Source organism: Microchirus variegatus (assembly GCF_963457635.1).
Source record: "Microchirus variegatus genome assembly, chromosome: 2".
Taxonomy (NCBI): domain Eukaryota; kingdom Metazoa; phylum Chordata; class Actinopteri; order Pleuronectiformes; family Soleidae; genus Microchirus; species Microchirus variegatus.
Genome location: NC_139803.1, coordinates 24191699 through 24219694, shown reverse-complemented (window position 1 = coordinate 24219694; position 27996 = coordinate 24191699). Strand labels below are relative to the sequence as shown.

At 39.1% G+C, this 27996-nt stretch overlaps 1 protein-coding gene across 1 annotated transcript; it reads left to right on the top strand.

Annotated features, from left to right (window-relative positions):
* Positions 1-4: 4 nt before the first annotated feature.
* Positions 5-27685, top strand: LOC310924276 (protein Dok-7-like). Its single transcript, XM_083885962.1, has 12 exons — positions 5-94; positions 187-232; positions 1374-1604; positions 4441-4641; positions 8957-9076; positions 12535-12633; positions 13762-14546; positions 15948-15996; positions 17687-17763; positions 19210-19279; positions 23902-24087; positions 25985-27685. Exons 1-12 carry the CDS (start codon positions 41-43, stop codon positions 26119-26121), a joined length of 2055 nt encoding a protein of 684 aa, XP_083742088.1. The 5' UTR covers positions 5-40; the 3' UTR covers positions 26122-27685.
* The last annotated feature ends 311 nt before the right edge of the window (positions 27686-27996 follow it).

The window sequence follows — 27996 nt, the reverse complement described above, 5'->3', positions numbered from 1 at the left end:
CAGGCAGCAACTCTGCAGCTGTCAGGAACTATGACTGAAGATGACGGATTCTGTTGTCGTGGAGGGATATGCCAGACTCCGAGATGGAAAAAAGGTATTTCACTTTGGCTAATTATGCATATGGTTACGGCAGAAGTCCTCCCGTGCTTGGAAAAGTTAGTTTTGCTCTTCATTTTTATTTTACAGTGGAAAACTAGGTGGCTCGTTCTCCGCAAGCCGTCGCCTGTAGCAGGTAAAACAATGTTTATGACTCAATTTCCCACATTACAGTGTTGATTTTTGTTGTCCTAAGTGAAGATTTTGCTGGATATAAAGAATGTCATGCACTTTTATTGACTTGGACATATCAGTTGCTGCATACTTGTTTTCCAGTTGCATGGATAAGGCCTGGTTTGTCATGAGTAATGTTCTCAAAGGATTTCTAAATGTGTGACTTGGTGCCAGACTCAAAACTGGGAGCAAAGGCTTTATTTCGTAGCAGGAAAAAATAAACTAAGACAAAAAGTATTTTATTTGTCTATTTTACATGCAGGTTTATGCAGTAATAAAGCAGTGCCACACTTATCATCATTTGTGTGGCCTTATGTTTAAATATGCACCAGACTAAATAATGTGACTATTGACTTTAATCTGAAGAAGATGGTGTTAAATGTTTCCATGGTTGCTGAAGTAATCCTTAATATTCCCGTTTACATTTCACAGAGTATAGCTTGATTATTAATCTCATCTTGATTACATTTATCACTGTGAAAACTCCCAATAGGATGTTGCAATCGGAGTATGACCTTATTGAGAGTAGTGTTTTCATGGTTTTGAAAATGATCTCTAAAATGTGCTAAACTCTTATAGTCTCAGGCCTTATTGTATTTTTAGATGCATCACAAATGCACGCTCAATAAATCTGAACTTGATTTTAAGGCAAATTTACTGAGCAGGATTGAGGTTACCTGGTGCAGAGGAGTTTGATGTTACTGACATTTTCTCACGAGTAAGTGTCAGCGAATTACATTCCTCTGGATATCTGAAGCTGCACAGCATAGCATGCTCCCCAGGTTAGCCTGAGGTTTGGTGCTGCTGCTCCTCAGATCTTTGGTGTCAGTGTTGTCACAGCTGTGTATGCTCATCCCTTAGTTATGTGTGTTAAGAGGTGTGTTGGTGTGAAAGAGCAAGATGTACACACACTCAAACTTGTGACTTGTTTTGTCAGTTGACACTGATTGTTTGATGATGCCAAAGACAAAAGGACACCACAGTCTGCTGTGTCTTAGTTATTTGACACTAACTTTATGATGATGTATTTTAAGGGATAAGCTAATATACACATTATGCACTATTTGCCTTTGTCATGTCTCATTTCAAATCTCTGACTCCAGACTGCCTCACGCTGCTGATTTTCAAAGACAAGTCCGACAAAGCACAGGGAATCAAGGAGAGAGCCAGTGTCACCTTGGAGGAGATCTGCGGCCTGGAGGCAGGAGAGTGGTATGAGGGTGTGGCTTTCACGCTGGTTATCCTTTGCCTGAACCAGGCCGTTTTACTGGGCTTCGACAGCAGGGTGGCCCTGCAAGCCTGGGATATCCGCCTACAATACAGTCTCGGAGAGGGTGAGAAAATCTGCTGGTGGTTTTGCTTCTGTTGTTCCTCTCATGTATTTATTTAATTTCTGAACTTTAAGGAAATGTCAAGGACTCAATTTTACAAAACTGCTCCACATCTGACCTTGTGCAGTAGTTAAAATTGGTTCAATCCGTCATGCTGGCAGGTTTCATTGTTGGAAATTCACTGCAGCCAAATAAGTGCCCTGTAATTTGCCAGACTTAAAAAAAAAAAACTGTAAGTGCTTTTGATCACACACAAGTTGTCACCTTTTCTGGAGCCAAATATCCAAAGTGAAGAATAAATGAATAAAACCGAGTGCAAGGAAATACTTTAACTGAACAACAGTGATGATGCTGCCTATACAGGTTTGCAGAAACTTTTCAAAATGTGTGGTGGATCTAATGTCCATATACTGTCCAATTATGTGTCCACGGTTATATAAAGCTTACATAATATATTCAAAACGTTTGCAAATTGGCGTACAAATACACAATATAGTCCTTTCATTTACCCAGGAGCTTCTTACAGGTGATATGCAGGATTCTAGATGCCCCCATATTTCACCTTTAGAAAGTGCATCAGGATTCAAAGCTGCTGTTGTACTTTCTGACCTCATGATTGAATCAAGTATGTAAAAAAGACACAATATTCTATCCTGGATGGAACAAAGATATGAACTGTAAATCAAAAGTGATGAAGAGAGAATAATTTTGAGACCAGAGATTGGCTGCGTGCAGTCTGTGTGGAATTGTCTGGGTCGAGAGCCGTCGGCCATATACCTTGACTGCAAATCTGTAGAAGACTGCTTACAGTTCTGTGCTGACAGGGTAAAGAAACTGTTTTCTTGTGGTGTCAATAACAAGAGTCAATGGCAGAATAAGCTGTTTGGCTTCGGCAGAGAAGATTTGGCAGAAGTTTTTCATGGCCGCAACCCACATATTCAACTCTGCTGCTCATCCCACAAATGCATTTTCCCGAACAAATGTGGCACCATTTTAAAGGGGGAAATAAACTTTTTTGGCTTTTGAATGGTATAATATTTATTGCCAAGAAGAATTGTTATAAAGAAAGAATCAACCAAACACGTTAGGTTGAATTGTTTTTTTTTTCTTTGGTTTAAGGACAAATGAGAGCTGTGGTGTTTTTTTTTTTAGCATTGCTTCACTTGTGATTATATTGAACATTTACATTGCTGATATTAGAGCCATAACCTTTGGCTGTTGTCATTGTGTTGCTCTTTGTATGAAAATGAATTTCTGGAATTCAATTTAAATTTCTTTCCAAGTGAAAAAGACTCACTGACATGTGTATATCCTACTTTGTGGATCTATTATGTAACTAGTATGAAAGCTAAACAAGTAAGAGCTATTAATATCAGTGACTGTTCAGCTGCTGGCAGTAGTCCAGTTTTAAAGCAGTCACGACAGAGCAGAAACATTTATGCTAAACTGTCTGTGTGTGCTGTGCTTGCTTTTGTAGAAGCACCTGTGTCTGTTCAGGCTTCCACACTTGTTGAGAGAGTTGGATAAATGTGTGTTTTTCTGTGTGTGTGTGGCCTGATGTTACTGCCACAGAGTGGATTGTGTCCAAACCAGCAGAAATGTCACCTGCCAGCCTGCATGCAGAGCTGTTGTTGTCATGTGTGGCACCATATGAATCTCTTTTAATGTGAGCGATGATGTGACACAGCTGGCCGACATTTCTTCATCGCCTCCATCAATCTCAAGTTTAGTCGGCACGGTAAAAGTGCTGCAGGGGGGGAAGTTAACACATGCTTTGAATAAGAATCTGCTTTGATGGAAAGAAAAAACGCACTAAAACTTTGTTATATCGAGTCTAATTTTGCATCAAGATTTTTTCTGTGGCTTCATATTAGCAACTCTGCCACACAGATGTTAATGAACGGCTTTGATTGATTGTATTGGGCCTGTGTTCAGGGCTCAGCTTGCTGATTTCATTCTCTGTGCAGCTGTTTTTTTCTTTTATTGGTGAATGAAACATAATCCAAGTAATAATTCTGTAATGACATTGTGCTTTTTCTATTGCCCTGTCATAGCATTTGCAGTCCAGTTCCTTACATTCCGATTGCAAACTTCTTCAGTACAGTCCATCAGTAAACCCTGAAATTAAAAAAAGAACATTAGTGAAATAATGCTCATGCCAATGGCACATTTTAAAGAAAATGCAATAATATTTCTTGCTGTGAGGCGGATCACTGAATTGTTTTAATATTTGTAGTCTGCTGCTTGGCTTAGAAAGAATTAGCCACTGCAAATTCAGTGTCGTTCAGCACAAACATTAATACCCTATGTACAAATATGAGTATGAAAAACGTTGTACATATGTTTTTCAGATTCATTCATTACACTGTCATCTTTCCTGTGAGGAAAACATTAATAGTAAACAACAGAACAGACTGATTCTGTGCTTCTATTGGAGAGCTGTGGTGATGTGATATTGTCCAAGTAAAATAGTAGTATGTTTTACCAAGGTAAACCTCATCTACTCACAACTACATCTATACTTATTTTTTACAGGCCAGTCCTGCCCAATATGGTGGTAATATGTTTACATATTGCAGTGATGGCCATAAGTGACCGATGTGGCGTTTATTAATGTGTATCACTTTAGTATACATGTGGCTATGAGTGCCATTTTATGTATGCTTTCTGAGGCTTGTGTAATAGACCATTTCCCAATTGAGTTCAAAAATGATCAGTAGTTCCTCCTACATAGTCAATTAAAACTCACACTTGAATGTTGATGGTGTTTGTTGTTTAAAAACATTATTCAGGACTCCAGTAAGACCTTCTCTTCATCTGTCATTGCACGTTTGTTCAGTTCACAGATTCAGCGTTGGAGTTTTACCGGGGACCAAGTTGGAGAGTGGACCTGCAACTCTTCATTTGTGCAATAACTTACTGGCTCTTGCCCGAGATGTCCCTCCTGTTATTATCGGCCACTGGAACCTTCCAGACCTGCGCAGATATGGACCTGTACCCAATGGATTTGTGTTCGAGGGAGGAACAAGATGTGGTTATTGTGAGTTATTATTTCTCTGTTACCCTTGTGTGTGTGATTGTTTAAATGGGCCTCTTATTATTGTGAGGCTCCATAAAAATATTTAGTTTGGCAGATGGTTCTTTAAACCAACAAGATAAATGGATTAAGGGCTGAAACAGTTTGGGAACCACAACTGGCACAACATATTTATGATTAATGAGCTAAATAAACTTAAAATAATTATTACCACATAAATGATCTGGGATACAAAACTGAAAAAAGAGCACACATTTATTTTTATACATGGTAAATAAAATGGATCATCTCATTACAACCACATTAAACACTATCTTGATCATGATCTACCACGAAATGGTTTGCATTGTTAGAGGCTAAGCGCTCCTTAAATCATATGTGCTGTGTTGTCCTCATCTCTTTCACACAGGCCAAACAGTCAGTCTGTGATTCATTTGTGTGTATTTGTATTTGATCTGTCTGAAAGAGACTCCTGCGTACAATAATGCGCATCTGAATAAACAACATGATGTACAGCCAAAGGTAGCCCTTTCACTCCAGCAGGGCTCTGTGCCGGTTTTAGCTCCTGAACCTAATTTTGAACTGGTCGGTGTGTCCAAACTATTTTTTTTGGGGGGGGTTTGGAACCTGGAAGTTGGTTCTTCCTCACAGACTGTGACATCATCAGTGGGTGTGTCATATTCTGGGTTGTGAAGATGAATGGAAAGTAGAAGAAGTATGGAGATTTTGTTGGCGTTGAGTTAACTTCTGTCTGTGTAACGCAGAGTAAAGTCCTCCCAACATAATTCCTCTTAAACTAGTGTGAATGTGGCCTGGTTCCCTGTAAGGCACCAAGGTTCTGATCGGCTCCAGGATGACACCATGGCCAGAACCAGAACTGTGTCTGTCTGAAAGCACTAAGATAGGAAGGAGAGGGATTCTATCATCTAGGTTTGAGTCTTTTTGATACTTGGGTTGCTCTGTCTTTATTTTGGCAATATCGTTTGTGTGATGTCACTGCAGCAGTAAGTGGTCTACACGGATACATTTTTTGGTCCAGCAGTGTGAAGAATATTGATCATTGTAGCTGCAACTCATTTTGTAGCTGTACTGCCATCATAAATGGAGAGGGAGGAGTTTGGATCAGGTCGTCCTTATTTGTAATGTTGGAGTGATGAGTAATTTATCAAATTAATGTGATTCACAAAGCGTATGGCTGTCGACATTTGTTTCAACGAGAAATTTCAGAAGTCGAAAAGTGTCATCTAGAGAAACTAAATGATAATACATTGCAGATTTAGTCAAAATGTTCATTCGATATAAATGATTGCATCATCCTGGATGTTTCATTGCTGCCTCGTCTGTGAAGAACCGAGTCCGTTTCCCTCTCTCTCGTACATCTGGCTTCCCACAGGCAAACACATTAAGAAAACGTCCTCAATGGACATTTATTGGGGAGAAAAAAGGCCTTTGCATGTGGGTTATCACTTCCAGAAGGTTGACGTGCAGATGTCGTCATGAGAGGAATTGTACGATTGCCAGTAGGATTTTGTGTTAACAGTCTTGTATTTGAAAAGTGTGTGATGTAACCTCTTTAGGAGAGATAATGGCCTGTGACTGACTTCATCTGCAGCAGCTGTTTAATTTTGTTGAACTGGAATATTGGTTTTCAGTTTCACATTAGTCCTCAGTTCAGAAGCGGGGAAGCGGGTTAATAAACTATTTGGTGTTATCTGCTCTTTTATGAATTACAATTAATAATTTTTGCATGCATACCAATTTGTGATGGTTAATTTGCACCCTGTTAAACAATATAACCAAAAATATCTGTATACATGAATGTCCATGGTTATGGAAGGCAATATTCAAAAATCTAAAATGCGCTGCTCTGTTTTTGGTGACATAGCTGGTGCTATAATCTTTCTTTTGTTAATAGTGTTCCGTCTGATTGCATCTTTAGAAAATCAGTTTTTTTTAATGACGATAAGAAACCTACTAGAGTTATTCACTATGTGCAGGAATATCCTCCCCTACACACGCAGTTCAACACCATCCGTCACTTTGCAGGTGTTGTTTTTGAAGGATTGCGATATCCCCAAGCTCAGTTACCACACTCAAGTGTTCATGTCACTGTGTGTAGTGTAAACCACAGTCTCCATCTTGGAATAGACACAAAACCATTAAAGTAGAGAAAAGCGTATGTCAACACCTGGAGGGGGACAGACATGGACACGAGGAGACTGCCTGAGAAATCAGATCACCACAGACACATGATGACCCCACTAGAAACATGACACTTGAGAATGTAATGTGTGATTTATTTAGCTTCATTACCTCTTCAGCAGTGGATCTTGCATAATATGAGATAGTCGCACATCACCTTGTTTCATATTTCAAAAAAACGCGAAACAATTGGATGTTATAACATGAAGATGAATTTTAATTTTTGTGTCGCTGAAGCGTAAACATTCCTGTGAGGTCACAGAGTAAGCTTCAGACTGAAGCTGCGATCTGAGTATCTCTGAGCTTTCTTGATGGTTTATCCTCAGTTTTCCCACAATATTTTAGTAGAAAATGAGCGAAGTGATGTATAAAGCTTTGTGTATGTGTATTGACTGAATGGAAATAACTTTTATTTTACTTTTAATCAGTTAAACGGATAAGTAAATGACGTCAGAATAATTGCAATGAATTGACATTTTTAAAACACTTTTTTGTTGCTAAAGTTACCAACCAATTACGCTTATAATTATCAGACAGTTGTGTTGATGGATGGGTGACAGAGTGTTATTCTAAGTAATTGGTAGCTGCAGCTTTTAAACAGCCATTCCCAGTTTACTTTTAATGTACACGGGTAACGTTTTCCTTTTTCTTTTGGCACGGCTCAGTGTTGTTGCCACCTGTTTTGGTGAAAAGACTTTAAAAACCTACCATATGCTGCCATTCCAGCCAAAATGTCAGACAGTTGCTGACAATCTGCTGAGCATAGTGGAGCATTTAGCAGCTTAAGAGTCAGATTTACCAGTTGAGGTGGTGGAGAGCAAAATTATCTAAAAAAAAACAAACAAATTGAATATTGATAAATCCTGATTATTTATCAGAATTTATCAGGAGGACACAAATACAGCTCAAATTCATGTATGTTATATAAAGGCAAACATCTTTACAATAACAATAATTATTATATGGGTATTAATATGATGGTGTTGTCAATTAGCATTATAGATATTTCCTTATAGATAGATTGCTAAATAGCATATAAAGCCAGATAATAGTTAATTTACATCAACAAACGAGCACAGTTGACAAAGACATGATTGAAATGGTTTTGTGACTTTATAGATGCTTTTTGATCGTTATTTAGAGAAGAGACCAAAGAGAAGCAGTTCACCACCTGCTCTTTATTTTGCTTTGTGCTCTGTTTGCTACTCGGTCAATGGCCATGCACCTGATGTTCACTAACCTGCTGTCGAAAGCGTGACATGTGTAAAGTGATCAAATTCAATTGGATTTTACCGTCAGCAGGTCTGGTGACCAGAGACGCGTCTTTGAATTAGATGCTTCTTTATCAGTTTTATCATGACTATTAAACAGCAGTTAAACATTTTTTTTTCCAGTTTCAACTAGTGTGGAGTTGTTTGTGCTGCTGAGCATTGACCTGGAGTGTTGGGAATGTGGCTGAGGTCAGCCTTGACATGGGTGGTCTCGGGGACAGGGCAATGCCACGACCCTTTATTTGTGACACCTTTTTTTTGGCCAGTCTTTCAGAGGTATCTCTGGAGAGCATGTTTTTTTCACCTCTACAACTTTATGTCCTCTTCGATGACGGTCTATTCCAAATTTTTTTATAGGAAATAATCATTTGTTTGTGCTATATTTGAAGGAATATAAGCAAGTGCTAGTATAAGACCATCTTTAAATCACAATTTTCCCAAATCAAGGCAGCCATGATGTGTGTGTGCATACAGTATGTATATTATATAAAGAAAAACGTTTTGTGCATTAATGCATTTATCAATTATTTTTTTTAACAAAAATTAGTCAACTTGCATCATATGATTTCATTAAATAGTTGGCCGGTGCTTAAAAATGCTGAATTAATTGGCCTTACTGATTTATTGAAATTACCTTGTAATAAACATTCGTCCACGTCCATCTTAACTTGGAGATTTATGTTGATGTTTCGTTGCACTGACCATGTGTCGGTATTTGTATTTGTTGTCATTGGAGATTTTCACATCTATATTTAACTTATATTGACTACATTGCCCTATGTCACTATGTCTTTTTCAATGCTGTGAAAAGACCATGAGACTGACAGAAGCTTGCTTTTCCACAGGGGCCGGTGTTTTTCTGCTTGCATCTGCTGAGAGCGAGCAGATCAGCTTTCTATTTGACTGCATCGTCAGAGGCATCTCCCCCACCAGAGGCCCGTTTGGACTGCGGCCAGTTTTACCAGGTCAGTGCCAGAGGTCCTCGAATGCTGCTTAGCTGGAAAAGGTCTGGAAAAGCAGTAGCATGTGAGAGATACACGCGCGCACACACACAGGGAAGGTTAAGCTGCAAGAACTATTATTAAAAGACAGTGAAGGTGGATCTTTGCATGGTGCTTACAGTGTTATGATAAAGACTTGCCGCACTGTTGCCAAGGAGTATGAACAAACACTTAAGTCAACATCCAGACATTATTATTTTAGCAAACCCTGCATTGCTTCCCCTCCTGTTTCTAGGGATTTGTTCAAGCTGAGGTGTGATTCGTTCCTGGAATCTATCCATTTCTGGCAGAATGAGTCAGAGTGCTGTGCTCCATGGATGAATGTGCTTTGATGTGACTAAATGACTGACGGCTGTTTTTTTAATAGATAATTGGGTAATCCTCAGAATTTTTAATTTTAGTCTAAAGTCGTAACCCCTGACTTTGGCGTATGTAAATGGTAAGGTTACCTTAAACAGTGTAAGAGGATAAGTACTGTACTCACTGATCAGGACAGCAAATTCAGTTGTTGCCTTGGTGTAGTTGTGTGTTCGTTGCTCCTGTTGGATGAGCAGGATTAAAGGTGACCAGTATGAGGAATACAGCTCATGGAAAATGCCAACCTTGCTGGTGGTTAAATAATGAACATGATATGAAAACATCAAGATCCTGTTTAATTTGTGAATATTTCATATTTACAATTTTTCAATTCATAGCTTTAGTTTCACAGCTTATATGTTTTAACTTTTGATCCGAGTAATTTCTACTTTGGACAGAATGTATCTGGAGTTTTCAGTTTTCTTATGTTTTTATGGGGAATTGCGATGGACATCAATAGTCTTAGACATTTTAGACCAAAGAAACAGACGTTTATATAATTAATTACAACTATAATTAACTATTCCCTTAACACATCCACTACATTTTCAGCTGCTTTAATCTGTGGTTTTATACCAAAAAGTTACTTTTTGTTGTGCTTAAGTTGAATTATGACTTGTGAATTATGAATTATCACCTAACTCTGCAGCTGTAGGAGATTTTGGTAACACTACTTGTATCAGCATCTTATGCAGATTACTTTGGTGAGATATTTCAACACCATTCCAATATGCTGATTCCATATTACAGCAAACTTTATCACCTTGTTGCCGTTCCCCCCCTTATGGCAAAAAGTTACTGCTGCTTGAAATTAAAATAAAATAAATTTAAACTTCACACCTTGACAAAAGTTAAACAATAACTCTGTGTTCTCCATGCTATGTACCTAAATGTCTTTAGTCTTTGCTATTATTTCTCTCTATCCACCATGTACTGTTTAAAGATCTAAATATTACCAGCACTGTTGAACAGTATCTGCTCCCCTGCTGTGCACTTTCACACCTTTGCTTTCCACGCTACCAGTTTTGAAAAAAAATATTCGCAACTGGTCGGCAACATAACAGAAGATGTGGAGTGGGCAGCTGGCGGGGGGAGTGCTGTTTGTCGATATTCTGGTTTTCACACATCTCGCCGCCCAATTGTAGGTTGAGCTCACACTCCTATAATTGTTGCATGTAGTAGAATAAATAGCAGGGAGGATGCTGGAGAGAGGGAGAGAGAGTGTAAGGGGTCAAAGTCACAGTTCACACAAGCAGAGCAGCCAAAGCCTCCTAATCACTCCGGGCATGTATGTAACCTCATCCACAGGATTCCACCCCCACCACTTGGTCACCCACTGCACCACGCTCCCCTCCTGTTTCACTCGTCTCATACTTTGATTCCTCTCTGCAGACATTAATTGTGTCTCTTGGTCTAAATAGCAGTGAAACGAGTCAGCAGTCTCTCTCTCTTTGCTCAGTCTCCAGGATGGAAATGTTGTTCTCATGATGTGCTTTTCACATTAAACCTTTAAACCTAGAAAAGGAGTTTACTAACTTAAATTGTACAGTTTATTTCTGTGCTTAATGAAACTCCTTACCTCCTATGTGTTGTCGGTGTATTTAGTTTTCATTCCCTCCCTCATAGAATAACATTTTTGAAGCCTGTTTACAGCTCATTGCTGTCTTTGCCAGCTACTAGAGCCAGAGAATCCTTACTTGGGTGAAGGGGAGGAGGTGTTAGTGGAGCTTAGATGGGATGAGCCAGTGGCAAAAATACAGACGAGTGCGATTGGCCGCAGCACCTGTCACTTGAGCAGGTATGGGCCACACTACATGCCTTTGTGATCTCTTTGGTTGCATTGCTTTTGGTCATGCTATTTTGCTGCTTGATAGGCTGCATTTGCACAGCAGGTCTTGATGCCCAATTCTGATATGTTGCCTATATCTGATTGTTTTTGAAGGACCTGCTTACATTGTCTCTCAAAAGTGACCCATATCTGACATCTGTACACTGGTTAACACTTGGGGAGACAATCCATTGGGTGGAGTTGGCTACTGACCTGAAAATGGTTAGTAGCCTGAAACAGAAGTGAAAGTTGTGTTGTTGTGAAATTTAGAAATTCTCGCTTGAAAGGCATGAAACCTTGGCTTGAACCCACGCAGCCTTATTTTTAAGGACGCATACGTGGGAATATCTGATCGATCCACAATTTATTTCCACATGGATCACCTTCAATCACGACATGGCAGCATGATCTCATTTCGTTGTTGCTTACATTTACATAGTTGATTCAGTTATGATAAAGATACATGTTGCCTTGTCATTCATAAAGCAGAAATGATTGGTCTCTTAAATTGGATATAAAGCTCCTTGTCCACCAGATATGACTGGTTTATTTTAAATTTTAAGTTTGTGAAACCATTCTTTTTCTGTTTTTGTTAAGTGTCAATACTTCATATAAAAGTTGTGAGCTTTATTGAAGCACTTTTCGAGGAGTTTGGTACATGCATCGCACATTTTTGTTATCTAAAATATGATCCAGTGTTGGTTGACCTTGGTGGTGCAAGGTACATTAGATGCGCAACAATCTGCAGCCACCAGCAGCAGAGTGCGTACCAACGGAACCATGTGGCAGTGCTATTAATAAACTCTGTAGAGTTGCGCAAACGCTGCAAGGTGCTCCCCAGAGTGACCCCTTTCTCTGCCTGGCCCATGTTCTGTTCCAACAATATCGGCAACAACACTTTCACTTGTTTGTTGATTTACTGTTTATTCATCTCTACTTTCTTGTCATGATGCCACATGTAGATGAGTGAGCCCCATGTGGTTTGAAGTGTGCCTCCATGTTTCTCCCGAGTAGCTCAATTTGTTATCACAGCTGTGTCCCCGTGGTACAAACTGCTAAGCAGCGTCACGTTTGATCCCATTTCTCTGTGACATTAGCAAGACGTGCTCATTTAGGCCGATGATTCACAGCCCCTGAAGGAGTTTTGTCTTTTTCTTTTTTCTTCTTCTAAGGCGACTCCACAGGCTTCAGTACGAGTTGTGGATAAACTTGCTGTACATTTGTTTTTCTCTGGCAGATCCCAGTGCCAGTCAGACCAATGCTGAGGAGAAGTTGAACCATGAGACTCAGGAGCTGGAGAAACGGCTGAGCATGCTTTCTCACAGGAGCAGCACAGGTAGACCATGTTACTGTAAATGTGCTCTTGCATGCAGCGCATAGACATAGTTTGGATTCAAGTAAGACAAACGTGTCCATCGTTCAAAAATTCCAAAGGCTTCAAATCAAAGTTGAAGGCTTTTGAACACTGAAGGAAAAAAATAAAGAAATAATTGAACTTACTAATGGATGCAGACAGATAAGATATACAAGAATAAACTTGGATATAATATGTAACATTCCTGTATATAAAAAGACTAATATGGCAAACGATGCAATAAAAATTTTTTTTTAATCAGCCAAAATGTTTCCAACACCCTTTAAGTCAACAGAAATTCTGAGGGAAACCTTTGATGAAACACAAGGGAGTGAGGGAAATATTCAGTATTACTAGTTGGCCAGAGTGTTGTTTTTTTGTTTCTCCATTTTATTGTGCGTATTTGTCTCTAATAGTCACAACTACTCATTGTTTGCTGTCGATTCTACTGCTGAAGTTCTCCCTGTAAAGTGCAAATGCACAGGGGAACCAAACAGACAAGGCAACTCCCTCCCTGATCCCTCGCTGCTTCCTGCCCGCAAAACACCCTAGGCCTTTTGTTATTTTTTTTTTATTGAGAAAGCCCTAGTGGCAGAAATCACACGCAAAGCAGACATAAAGTTTATACTCTGGAACTTTTGCCAAGTGGCTAAAATCTGTTGTTTTTATTGTCCCCCCTGCTGTCTTCTGTTCAGTAATGTCACTAAACCTCATGTCCACCTGGCCCTGTTGGTTCCATGGCACAGACAGTATGCAGTGCACAATTAACTGCAAGTAACCCTGCTAAAAAAAAAAATCCCAGACTGTCACTTCAAATTTGAAGATCACGTGAGATGCATCCTGCTACTGCAAATGTATATCACTAGTTAAATGTCTGTCCTAAAGCAACAATAATTATTCCTTTACTTCAGTGAACCGAGTGTAGAAGATAAATTGACTTTTAATGTTGCACTTAACTTTTAATTGCTTTTGCATATCTGACATTACTGCAATTGAGGGGGGAAAAAGCACAATATTAATATTGATGAAGCTTTAATATGCTTTAATGATGAAAGCTGTTTTCCCTGTTTGACATTTCATTAGAGTTATTACTGGTGTCTTTCTTGACAGCCTCGTCCACATACGGCCCATCCGCTGGAGGAGACGACCGCAGCATATCTGGTTCTTCTGACACTTCAGACACCAGCCAATCAGACTGCAGTATTGGCAGCCGATTGGTAATTTGGACCGAACCGACCGCCACTCGGTCTGAAAATGTCAGTCATGTGCCCACCAAAATGGCGCGACAGAGCACTGAGAAGCTGTCAGTCAGCGAGGGAGCAGGAAGTCGGCAACTTCAAGAAATTGGCCGTCAGAGTTCATCTGACAGTGGCATTGCCACCGGCAGCCATTCCTCTTACTCAGGAAGTTTTTCCTCCTACACAGGCAGCCTGGATACCACTTCAGCAGAGGACTTTGGGTCTGTTTTCAGCTTACCTCCCCACTTGGCCATAGACCTGAGTCCTTGTACTTGCCCCAGTATCCCTGGACATGAGTACCAGGTACCAACATCAGTTCGGTATCTCTATGACTCTCCTCGGAGTCTTTTACAGGAGGACAATGTGGGTACCAAAGACAATAAGCCCTCCACACCAAATAATGACGCTTGTGCTCCGTCAGGCCCCACCACAGTGTTTGCAAAGGGGGATAAAAGCAGCGTCACAACTTGTGAGGGCCATTTAGAAACATTTGAAAGACAATCGATGAGTGAGCACTCACAGAGCCTTTCAGAGGAGAGTAAAAACTACAAAGTGGAACCCTCCAGTGAACATCCTGACTCCTGTCACATTTGCAGATCCGTCACATCTGTCTCCAAAACCATTGTGGCCATTTGCTCAGTGTGTGGTGGGTTCAAGGTAAGAAAGAACATATCTTATAAGCGTTTGGACCTTTTATGTGTGTTTAATTTTTGAATGTTGTTTTTTTACATTGTCTTTTTGCTTTTACTGGTCAACTTTTAGTTTTAAAACTAATAACCAATGGCATATTTCCCATCAAACTGTCTCCCAAACTATCTCTGTGTAAGTCTGCTGTCATGCAGTAGCAGCTTGTGCGAACAGGCTTTATCACTATATCATGTGGCTCACTGTCAATATGACCTTTGGTATCGTGCAGGATGATGGTGATGCTCTTCATTTGGTGTCAACAGTCCCACAGCCCATCTGTGTAACAACTTAGCATCTTAGCCAACTGAGGTTGACACATTTTTTCAGTCACTTGGACCTCATCGTGAGTGACTTGCAATTTTCTCTTCCTTTACTTTACATTTTTTTGAGCGTCTAGTAAAACCCTTAGACTGAGCTTTTACTTTGTTTTTTTTTTAAGCACAGATTTTCTTCTCCAACAAGATCTCAGTTGAAGTTTGATAGATGTAACAATTATTTATTATGAAGTAAACTGCTATTTTCAAATATAATTTCCCAAATACTAGCCTACATTTTCACCTTGTTTCTTTTGAGCTATTATTATAAGGTCAGAACACAGAGCTGGGTGTTAAAGTGAGGGATTTTACAGTGTGCTATGAGTAGTTGCAATAATACTTACAGCTCCATCTGCTGGTGGTGCATTTAGTTAAGAATGCAAAAACAATTATACTACATGTGTTTCTGTGCAAAGCACAGCAGTTATTTATTCTCCCAATGTCACATCTCAAATCAACTAATTTAAACACAAGAACCTGATCAGGCTAGTGCCGTATAAGAGCGCATATATCACCCTCAGCCTGGGGAACACAACAAAATGTTAAACCATAACTAAACTTCAATTTTAACATCAATCGAGAATTTGATCTCTGTGACGGATGTGTGGTCATATGACATTCTTTGAATTCGTAGCAATGACACCTCACAAAGTCAAAAAAGTCTTCTGTAGTGATCCTTTTAAAGGAAAAAACTGACGATCTGTATTGTATTATTATTATTTATTAAAATCCATGAAGTCGAAGCCAGCGGCGAATTGATCAAGAACAATGTGTTCCTCTTTAGCCATTTATGAAATTATTCAAGTATTATTATAACCTAATAATCTTCTAAAATAGAAAATATGTTTGTGACCCAATTTTAATATGTCAGGGGAATCGGTCAAAATTATTTACAATTTAAAAGAGAATTGCCATATTCTGCCTTCATTTCAATGCCCCAGGCTCAGATGTTTGCTTGGTAATGTTGATTTAATTTCAATACTTGACACAAAACCCCTAATCTGAAGCCCGTTTGTGTAAAGAATCTAATTATTATATTTCCTGAATCCTTTGACAGGGAGCACCGTGCATTCCCGCAAGTGGTTCAGCAATAGCTGCCATACCAGGTAAGTGTAATCACCCGAACTATCATTTGCATGCTTCGTGCATGACGATTTGATTGCATGTTTGGACAAACCTCTGATGTTGCAGCCACAGCTCGCTGATGTGATTCGGGACAGAAATCAAAATGTGTTGAAGACTGTTTTGCCTCCAGAACATCATGTTTTCAATCCAGCAGATGAAAGTGCTGACAAATCACCATGCAGACCCAGCACTGCCACACAATACAGCGTCACAGTGAAGAAAGTTGTGGAGAAATTCTGGTCTTCTTCTGCTTGTCCGTTGGAAACATCCAGAACCAAAGACTCTCCTCTGCCAAAAAAAGGGAAAGACAAAATAACTAGTCTTTTAACTGACATGCTAGGCTTTCCACGTGCAGATAGGCAGCCAGAGGCAAAGACAAACAGATTGAATTTGTATGAATCAATGAGTTCTGCTTTTGGAACTGAGCATAAGTTGACATCGACTGGCACCCATGTACATTTACAAGAGTCGCAGCAAGACGGAAGAGCACTCATTTATGAGAACTGTTTCAAGTGTCAAAGCGAGCATTGCCTCCCTCCTCTCCGGGCCGCACATCCTGAGATTTACCACAACAGGAACATTCCCGCGTTCCAAAAGTTTCCATCGAATCTGCACCTGAAGAAAAGTCACGGACATGAAGTAGCTGTTAATGAGTCACTGCTCTGTCGTGGTGACAGTGATGAATCACATAGTATGGGCGTGCAGTGTCATTATGAGGAGATGAATGGTCGCTCGGTGACCGTTGAAGGTAAGATGCCTCTTTATCAGTCTCCTCTTCAAATGATAACAAAGCTGCTACAATTCATGTGGTGTCCATATTCTCTCTGGTCTTTTGAAGTGCCTTTTTCTTTTATTTTGTCTGGTTCTTCTTTGTCATCAATAAAACACTCCCCTTTTCATCCTTCATCTAACAATTGCTTGGTTCTTGTCAGAATCTTTCTTTCTCTTGTTACTTCGTGCAGTTGAGGCTGTATGAAAACTAAAAAAGAGTTAATACAAAGTAACTGAGGGCAAAGATTGCATAATTTGATAAATGAGTTCTAAGCCCTTGAAGACATGTGGGTAAGAGTCTGTCTGATTTCACCATATGACCTGTTACTGACCTGACCCATGAAATGGCTGTAGAGGAACCTGACCACATCACCTTAATGATACAATTATGGGCTATTTGCACAGAAGTTATTTTAACAGTCAAAATAGGAACATCACAAATGTTAATAGTCAAATTAACAATGGACGAGTTCCTCTTGGCTTCCTTGGTTTCAGGGTGCATGCTGATTGGCTGTCATTCTGTCCTGACTTGCATGAACTGAACAGAACCATTGTTAATATGATCACTAACACCTATGCTTTTCTTCCTAAAACAAGGCAAATGGACGGTGAGACCATTAGCATTTATTTATTTATTTATTTATTTACAACAGTTTGGGTTAAGCATTTTATTAAAGCTTTGTCACAACTTTAAATTGTTAAATGGTTGAGTAAACCTTTTTAAGTAATATGATGCTTAAAATTTTATTATTTTCAAATTATTGTTTTGTTTTTTTTAATAATAGTCAATATATCTCACCAAGATAAAAACAATTGACAGGATTGGGATTATGTTCTACACTTAGACTCAATTTTTGTTTTATATACATTTAAAAACGATATTTATTTCTCTCCCACCAGACAAAAGGCTTATTGGAAAAGAGGAAAGACGCAGAGCTGATCCTGCTAATGCGATGATGGAGAATCGGTTGTCTGAGGTAGGCCAATCCAAAACTCTCTCTAATCGGCTTTATGCTATCAACTGCTCACACATTTTGACTGTAACTCGGTGTGCTCTGAGCACAGGTGAACATTTTTGGGTTAAATGTCTAAATGTACTGACTGAATAAATGCAGATTCTAAAAATCTGTAATGTTCTGTTGTTCTAAGGCTCTGCACATTTCACTCTAGTCCGTCCATAAAATCTTAACTGCAGTGTGGAGCAAAAGGAAAAAACATTCAGCAACAACATAGCTGCTTTAAATGACCTCATCAGTATTTTCAGATGATTTATGAAGGTGTTAAATTATGTGAAGCTGTACTTCACGGTGCTGTTGAACTGTGCATATGACCTGTCATTTAAGACTGCAATTCTTATTCTAGGAATACCTTATTACCTTAGAATACTATTTATCCACATCATGAACATTTTAGGGTTCACATTTTAGAAAAGTTGTCAGTCAAGTCACATTTTTCTTGTTTGGAGTTTGGTGGCAAAGTTGATGCTACACTAGAGCTTGGAGCCTTACATTTAAAGTGGATATATGCCTCAGCATTATGGGTGTCTACAAAGCTATGCCTTCTTAAAATGTAAAGAATAAAATACACATGAAGATTGTTAGTGTCAATGATTTTAATTTCAGCTTCTCACCTCGATGCTTGAAAGACTTTGCAAAGGTGTCAGTACATAGAGCAGTGCTCCTGAGTGACAGACTCAGTTTTATACTGCAGCTTTTATCACTGCAACAAGATAGAAGAAGAGGAAGAAGAAGACAGCTTCTCTACAGAGAGGGAAAGCAATTTCTAAAAATGTTGGGCCATTTGTCATCTGGTTATAGGAACTGAGCACATTGAGAAATCATTAATCATTTTCTAAATGTCAGTGCTACAGCATAAACATGCACCATATAGGACCGTAAAGATGTGGGGTCATAGGAGGGAAAAAAATATGTTTCTGGTGCAGGAAACTTTTTGTTTTCAACACTGGTACACCAGACTCCCAAGAGTATCTAACTCTTGGGAGTCTGGTGTACTGTGTACCTGAGGTTGGCCAAAAAGCAACTCAACACTCCACAATGCTACCAAGAGGTTTTAATTAAACTAAGGGTGCATTGTTGATGAAGAACACGTAGTGTTATGTAAGGGGTAACACGTGAGAACATCATGGTTTAGAGTTGCTTTTTTGGCCTCTGGGCCTGAAAGTCTCTGTTATCTTTTGTACATCTGCCAGTTCAAAAACCTCAAAGTGAATTAATAATTAGAATGGCTTTAGACAAAGAAAATCTATCTTAATGCTTTTTTGATCCACAGTTACTTGAAGTCCTTGTTTGAGGTTACTACTACGTTTATACTATATATCACAGGTTTCTAACTTAAATACCAGACCTTTGATTAGTAATTGTTGAATTCCCATCAAATAATCACTCTTTGTACTGTTTTTTCAGGCAGAGGAAAAAGCCAAGTATGAGTTGATTGGCAGCTGGGGTCAGCAGAGGTTCTTTCAAGAGACTGAAGGTGAGTGAGACCATCATCGTGACATGAATGTGTCCTTTTGGCTCCGTTTCTAAAAGCAACCAGTCACACGCACACACGCACGACTCGTCTGCAGCTCCACAAATGGAATATATTAGATTATTTTTTAAAGTGCTCTTACATATTCATCAATGCAGACATGTCACAATGAACAGGAGCTATTGACAGAGTGCACATTAAATTTACTTGTATATGTGAAACTAAATTCTAACCACATCGACTGTGCACATTAACGGTTATGGGTAAATGTGCATGAATAAATGAAAGAAAAAACAAATGGACTGTAATGGACTGTGACACTGACAGGAAGTTATTCTCATGGCTGTCTCTCCATCTTACAGACAGTTCAGTGCTACATATGTTCTGCCTGAGGTGCATTGTTTTATTTCTGTTATTACATTGAAGTTCAAATCCAAAAGCATTTTCTGTTTTTTAGCATGTTAAGAGTAAAAATATATCATTACTAACAAGTATTAAGGAGGAGTAGGCTGATTATATACCTTTTCCACCAAATGAGATTAATCTAAGCTCCCGGCCTAATTCACTGCTGCCTTGAATCCTTTAAACCTGTTCAAAAACATGCAGTTTTAGTTTTTTTTGTTAGAATTAACTGCACTTCCTGTTTTCACTGTAATGAATGCAAAGTTATTAATTACTTCGATAGTTCAATAGTTGGACAACAATGGTGTTGAATCCGTGTACAGATTAGTTTCATTTTGGGATCAAAAACAGTATGTTACTACATTTTTGACGTGTTTATCTAGATTTATTGAACCTCTGCTTTATATTTTTTTGCATGCATAACAATATGTGGTCCTTGGCTTTTTTAAATACTGGTTAAGAATGCAAATGTAATCCAAGTTTTTCTTAGTGGGTCTTTTGAAGATTATGAAATAACATCAAAGATGCATTGATTGTTAGGTTATACAAGTTCATAAAGAAGAGAAAATCTCATCTCTGTGACTGGACTTTTATGATGCATGAAGGGAAAAAGTGCTTAGCAGATATTGTGGAGATTTTGATTATCAGGTTAGATGTAAGTTGAAAGATTGAGATGTTGACAGCTCAGATCCGAGGAGAACTGAGACAATGCCTGACATCTGAACAGTAAAGCTGTTTTCTCTCACAGTGAGAGTTATGATTGTCAGAAATGCGTACATGTATGAGTCACATATGCAATTTAGAATGAAGGGCTCTGCTTAGTGACCTCTCCATTTCATCACAGTGTCATGAATCCTGAAAAGAGACTGAGAATTATAATTATAATTCTGAAGAACTGATTATGTAAAGAGAAAAATGGATATGTAATTAAACGCGTTGTGTCGTGACGTATGGCAGGATACCTGCTCTGATGTGAGGTGAGAGGACAGTCGTCGGGAGATATTTGGCCACTTAAGCATCCCACACACAGAAACGTATCCCCTCAGTGTAACGCACACCTGCTCTGCAAAGACCCAGCAGTTGTCAAAACATGGCGCCAAACCTATCAGTCAAGTTCTTATACCTACACACTCCTCTTGGCTGTCGTATCATCTGTTCCAACATTCCTGCCTCAGCAGGCAGCTAATGGACAGGGAGGAGGTGCAGAAGGCGCCAGAGTCCAGTGGCTCAGGATTTACATAAGGATGCAGGTCGATGGCACCTCGAGTAATATTTTCATATAATATTGTAAAGCTGCATATTAACGTCTGCGTTCATAAAAGTGTGCAGTTAGCAGCCAAGACTGATGCTACAACTTATTTTGATACACATTTCCAGGTTCTTGTAGATATATGAAGGCAGTGGGACATGACCAGTATTGCAGTGAATTAAGCTGTTAGCACTACTGTAGTTGTACCACATTTGAGGGTTTTATGTATGCGACTTATCACAACCTCATTGAATACATATGTCAAAATGTACACATATAGTTTTACAGTGAATTGTAGTTCTCATATACTCCTAAAAAGATGTGACCACAGAAGTTATGTATGAACTGCTACATCCATGTGTTTTGTGAGAATTGTAGCTGTGGGATTCCCATAGTGATGGCCAATGCATTCAACAGTATGCTATTTCCTAATTGCCTAAATTACAGCCGGCATATAGTGAAGCATTTGTGATATTTAGCATTTTGGAATGTTTTTTTGTGCATGTGTTTTTACCATTTCTTAAATTATATAAACTGATTTTTTTTTGTTTAAATGAAAAGGTTTTGACATTATATTGCAGTAAAAAGGGATTGTTAAAGCTGTTTGACAAATCCTACGTTTTCACTTCCATATCATAAGTCCCTCAGCCTCAGAACTGTGGGTAATTCAACTGTTGTAATGGCAGCCATTTAAAAAAAAAAAAAAAAAAGCAGCCAGACTTCATTGAGAAAGAGCTGAGGGTTTAATCACTGATCACTTCGGCATCAATCCTCCTCGATGCTGCCAAAGCATGAATCCACAGAGATGTGGGTAAAGCCGACTCACACTTTAGTGAAGATTTGAACATCTATCAGAATTATGTGTAATTATAACACACCTGTTGCTAAACCGTTGCATATGAAAACAGGAACTCTTTGCAGTGACTGTTGGAGTCATTCTTTTATGCAGGATTTCTGGTGTCACAATATGGTTGTACATGATGCATATATACTATTATTGTTTTATGTACTATTGGGGTTTTAACTCCTGTTCACGCTTTGACGTGTAATCTCTGAAAGATTATCGTAGTGTGTTGGGCTGTAATTGCCTTCAGTAAAACCTCTTTCTTTTTCTACCCTGCTGTTCGAATCATCAAATGCAAGACACGAAACGTAATGATAAATCCTGCTTCTATGATCTCGAAAATCTTTAATCTTCAAACAGAAAATGGCATAAAATGGGGGTATTTAAGTCGTGCATATTTCTGAAATATCCTCGAGGGCACTTCTCCTGGTCATTGAAGGTTGGAGATGTTTTTGCTACAAATGGAAATGCAGGCGTAAAATAAACATTCGCCGATAATTGTTTGAGTAACCGCACAGAATGTTTGAGCAGTGATTGTTTAGTGAGATACTGGAAAACAATCATAAACTCCACCTTTCTTTATCTTTTGTGCCTTTTAGGTAAAGCTGACTGATAAATGGTCCAACAGTGACAACAGGAAGTCCCAGTCATGCAATTTACGTAGCTCTGTAGCTATACTCTATGCCTTAAAAGGAAAAGCTGGAACATGTGTTACATTTCCACCCTTTTCTACTGACTGTTGTTTAAACAAAGAGTATTTAGTATGTTGTATGACACTTAAATAGAAATCTACATTTCTGAATAGAATATGGCTGACTTTGTACTGTTAAAGATCTGTTGTTGGTCAATAATCCAGAACATTCTATTTGGTATTCCTATATATATATATATATATGTAGAACATTTGTAGTTCTATTTAATATTGCAGTACAACATTTTAAGTGTGCCCTTTTCATCTTGAAAAACGCCATGTGTGTTCAGTAATGCTTGAAGGAGCTGCATATCAGGCTTAGAGCTTTACAGCAGCATGAATCAAAGGAGAAAAAAAAATAACTCAATGGCTAAAATTAAAAGGGCAGTTATTCAGAGTTTTACTGCCCCAGAGCACAAAATGACTGTAATGTATCTTGTAATTTATCTCCAGGGCCTGCCAGCTAATTATGCAAAATTAGCCTCTGGGGGAGCAGGCCAATTCAGTGGGATACGCTATGTTCCAGTGTTACTGCTGATCCTCTATCAGCTGTCTAATTGAATGACTGTAATTAACATATGAGTCTCAAGAGTTGCTGAGCCCAGAGGGCACATCTTCTAGCTTTTGATTAAGGTTATAATGACACAAGCCTTATTGTTCAATCTTTCATCATTATCTTTTAATTACGGACCTAATGAGAAAAACAAATATCATTTCAAATAAATGTGAATGTCTAGGAGTTGGTGATTTATCGTTTCAATGTCAACAAACTCCATTTGAACATGAATGAGTTACTTAGTGTTCAGTGTGTCCGTTCATCCATTTGTCTATAATCTTTTTTTGTTTTTTCTGGAAGAGACCTGAAGAACCTTTGTGTCTGTCCGTTTGATTGTGAGCAGCATACCTAAAAAACTAATGGATGGATTGGAATGAAAGTTTCTGGGGATGTAGTTAATGCTTTCTCATAAATGTATTACTGCAGCTTGTGCACTAGTTTTCCACCGTATGACTTTTGTCTGCCTTACTTATATTTGATCCATAACAACTGCGAGATAATCTGTTTTATTCTAAATAATACAAACTTCCACATACTTGTAGATTATTGAAGTTGAGGTGTTTAGCCCACATCATTCTAATAAGAGGATGTGGATCCATTGTCCTTACTGTCCTATTAATGTTACACAACACAAGAGCATGTTCAAAAACATTGTGCACACCATGTTTGGACATAAGTAGGTCCACCTGTTGCCAGAACAGTCATCCAACAATCATAGAGGTGACATTCCTAGCCTGATGGGCTAAATCAGGCCCTATGGATGAAGTCATGGCACCAGGTTGGGGCCCCAGTCCCTTTCTAGGCAGGGTGCACTGGTCCTACTATGACTGTGTGTAATTTGTGACACCTTATCACACCTGTGCTTTTGCTCTTTCATTGGCAGGGGCAATATTCACTTACCCTCTTGAGGCTACAGTTCCTGAAAGGTTTTGCAGTGAAGGCGTCGGTGTGACCTATGTGAATATTCCTGTTAGCCCCACGTCTAAGAAGCAACTCAACTACATGGAGCTAGAGCTGCAGGAACCAGGGCCTGGTACCCGGGGCACTGTCACACATCTACCAGCTCACAGTAAGAATGCTTCTCAAATAATGTCAGAAAAGTAGAAGGGCTGATTTTTTTGATACAGGATGCTTCAAAGTCACTATCCGTGCTTTTAAAGGGATGAGTCAGTTTTTTTAAATTTATTTATTTATTTATTTATTTATTTTATTTTATTTTTAAACATTTTTTTTAAAGCATTGTTGTCTGGGGTATTGTCACATTATCAACACTGACTGTGCCGGGTGTGTTCCAGAGTGCCACCTTTTCTGTGAACCAGTCACCGTTTCTTTCCTCAGGGACGGATAGAAAAACAGATTTTTGCCACTTAAAAAAACTCGGCTATACAAAATCAATTGGCACTTTTCCACTATACAGTTCCAGCACAACTTGACTCGGCTCTATTACTTTAAAGTAACTCCTCAACGTTTTATACGCGGCACACACAAACTAGCAAAAGCAGTTATTTTTGGTGCACTGAATCATTAGAATCAGTTAAAAGATTAGACCGTGACACAGTCACTGAAATGCTTGACGGCATTTATTGGCTTGTAGACAGGATTTTAAATACCTCAATCACAAAATAATACATTTTAACTTAATGATGGAGGCTCCACTAGCTCGAAAACTTGTCCCATGATGTAAAATTAATGATTTTCTGTATGGACTTTGATGCAGGGAGAGAGGGGTTTAAAACTTCAGTTTCTTTCCATTCCTTGTTTTAAAAAAAAAAACAAACATAGAAGACTCATCTAATAAAATGTATCCCAGTTTAAGTCTAAGTGGCTTCTGTCCTTGCTGGCAGCTGAGTCTGTGGGTCACACGAATGGCGCACATATTGTTGATCATTTGACTGTCTGGGCCAGTTAATTAGGGCACCTGTCATACATTTTTAATAGTTGTAATTGAAGTGACCTCATCTTTGCACTTTTGTTCTAAACTTTCTACTGTGTTTTTACTTTGATTTATACCTGTTGAGTGTTTGGTTCCTCCTGTCTAAATTTTAGACAGAAGAGTTGTCTTATTGTAATGGGACTAAATCCAACTTTAAGGTAAAAAAGAGATCTTGTTTCTGCCCTGAAGCGGTTTTCCGTGTAAAACGCTTTACACGATTCTGTGTAAAATCTGACCGATGAGCTCATATTTAGATCAACCTAGATATCGAGCAATTGTTCTGTAATTCCATTTGACTTCATCAGGACCACTGAGCTATCATCGTCTCACGCCGAGTCCTTGTCATCAGAGATGTGGCGGTGAACTTTAATTGACAGACAAGTTGGCTGATTAGTATCAGGGCTCTCAGGAATAAACACACTGCTCCAGCTCTGACACCACAGAGGTTAATAACTGATGTCAGCGATGCAATTTATACCCTGGCGAGCAGGCTCATTAATCTGTCACCTGGGAGTGGGTGGTGTCCAATTGCCACTGAATGGGGGATTCAGATCACAGCTGTGAATTCACTGGCTCTAATGGATCCTCCTCCAGGGACTGCTGATGTGTTGTGATGAGCTGGTTTTGATTTCCTCCACTCGGTGTGACTGTAAAACACATCATTCTAGCAGCGGGCAACAATAACGTGATGTGCATTTTATTGATATTCATTCATGCGCTGCTGTGATTAAACCCTGACACCTTGCTCATTTGATTTTCACACATGGAAGGGCATGAGTTATGCTAATACCGACGATGTGCATATGGAAGACAGTGCATGCGGGGAATTTTAAAGACTCCACTTGACTCATTTGCATATTCTTGTTTAATGTGGTGACACTCACTCGCATACCTGGAGCCATCAAGTTGGCAGTAAGGGCAAGAGATCCAGCTTTACTCTGAACCCTCTGTCATGTTTGTTTAGCGAATGCAACAGGTGTCAAAATTCAGCCTTTTTCTAAAGTTGACTTGCCTCAAATACTTGTCTCGACAGGGAAGAGCTCCACCAAGTACGCCCTGATTGACATCACCGCCACAGAGATGGCCCACAAAGTTGGAACGCAGCACGCCCAGGGTCGACAGGAGGGCCTGCACACGCTGGAGCTGAGAAGAAAGGGGACGCCGCATTGATTTGTTCGTCGCCGAACTGCTGATGAAGCAGGATGTTTCTGACCAAGACTGGTTCACTACATCGCTCTTCTAGGCTGTTCCACAGAGATCCCAAGACTCACTGTGGGATTCCTTTTATTCTGCTCCATCTTTTGAATTCAGATTTTTCTTTTTTTCTTTTTGGAACTTTCTCCAGCCACCCTGCGCTACACCCAGCTCCCAGTGCCATCTGCCTACTGTCCATTTGTTTTGATATGCAAGGCAAGCTCAAGACGAAGCCTCCTGGGGAAGTTTTGACAGAAGATCAGGAGCCAACGGTCTCCTTTAGGGAATTGAGCATCTTATTAAATGTCATGTCAGCACCAGAGCCTCAGGCAAACCTAGAGGACGATGTGTCACTCGTGAGCCAAGTCCTGAAAACTCACCACAGCACATGCATTTCACAGCTCACGCAGGCCATTTGTAATAATAACGCTGTCAGGAGAACGTGGCAGGTTGACAGTAAGTGATTTTTGTCACAAGGAGTTAAGTCACTTATTCCTCAGTGATCAGTAACTGCACGCCCAGCTGCCAGATTTTTTATTTTTTTTGTATTATATTCAATTTTAGGGAAAAGCTGTAATCCAGTCTTACCTAGAATTCTGTTCATGGTTCAGTAATGGATCTGTGTGCACTGCACAGTGACTTTTGTTTGCCTGGGTGTAACAAATAGATTTGTGTATCTTATATGAACAGAATCTCAATGCTGCTATTGTGTGTATTGTATTTTCTGCTTCACAATTCATATAGACGGGGCTTAACTGCGGAGGCTTTTCATGAACAATTCAAAGCAAGGCGAGGTAGAACATTTAAAATGAGTTTTTAAATGACTGAAACAACAAATCATATAGTGTCAAAAATAACTGTGTGGCTCTCTGGCCCAAAATTATATATTTGAACTTTGTAACAAACAACATTAATTAGTGAAGCTTTGTCATATTCCTTATTGTGCGTGCATCTAGGCATTTTACTGAAATGGCAGTTATTAAAACCTAAATGGTTTGCCAAATAGAGCAGCTCATCAGAAGTGTTTGTCTACTTTGACATAATGTAAATATTTTTTATTTAGTTGATGTGAATTGTAAAGCATAACCTATACTTGTGGAGACTGTACAGATTACAGGCGCCATTTTTTTCCCCTCATGTTCTATTTTTGTTGTACAGTATAACATGACATTAAAGGGACTGTTAGGGTTATTTTGAAGTGGTGCTGCATAGAGCAGAACGTGTTCAGCATGCTTCTTGATCAGAATGGGAAAAATACATTTACTGTGGCCCTGGGAAAGTTAATTACATTCACACTGTACCATATATTTTCAGTGGTACGTTGGTACTATAGCTCCTCGATATATATTTTTATTATACGCAAAAAGTTTAGCTTACAGTTGTTTGTTTGTTTCAGTCAGATCCATAGCAAAACAAAAGTATAATTGGCATTCTTATTGTCCTATAGCTGAACGCTGACTACTTTATGCAACACCTCACTGACTCAATTATCCCTTTAACTGCTGCATTGATTTGTATCAAGATATTTGGCTCCATATAAAGCAGCCTGGAGCATTTTAATTAAAGCATTTAGAACTGTTAAGTGTTATTAAAACATGTTTTAATTTAGAACTTTTCACACTGAGTTATTTTTTTCAAATTATGTTTAACTGATTACATTGGTCTATCCTAAAAACTCTTTCTCATTTTACAGATGTGGTTATTTTGGTCTGTTTCAGGTATTTGCACTAAAGCTATAGAGGGGTTTCTCACTCCTGGTCCTGTGGAGCCACTGTCCTGCGCGTTTTTGATGTTTCCCTGCTCAAACACCTGATTCAAACAAATGGGTCATTATCAGACTACAGCAGAGTT

Coding starts and splice junctions, on each gene's coding strand:
- LOC310924276 (XM_083885962.1), top strand. CDS start 41: ATGACGGATTCTGTTGTCGTGGAGGGATATGCCAGACTCCGAGATGGA. Junction 12,634..13,761: donor TTCTCACAGGAGCAGCACAG/GTAGACCATGTT, acceptor CTTTCTTGACAG/CCTCGTCCACATACGGCCCA. Junction 19,280..23,901: donor GTTCTTTCAAGAGACTGAAG/GTGAGTGAGACC, acceptor TTTCATTGGCAG/GGGCAATATTCACTTACCCT.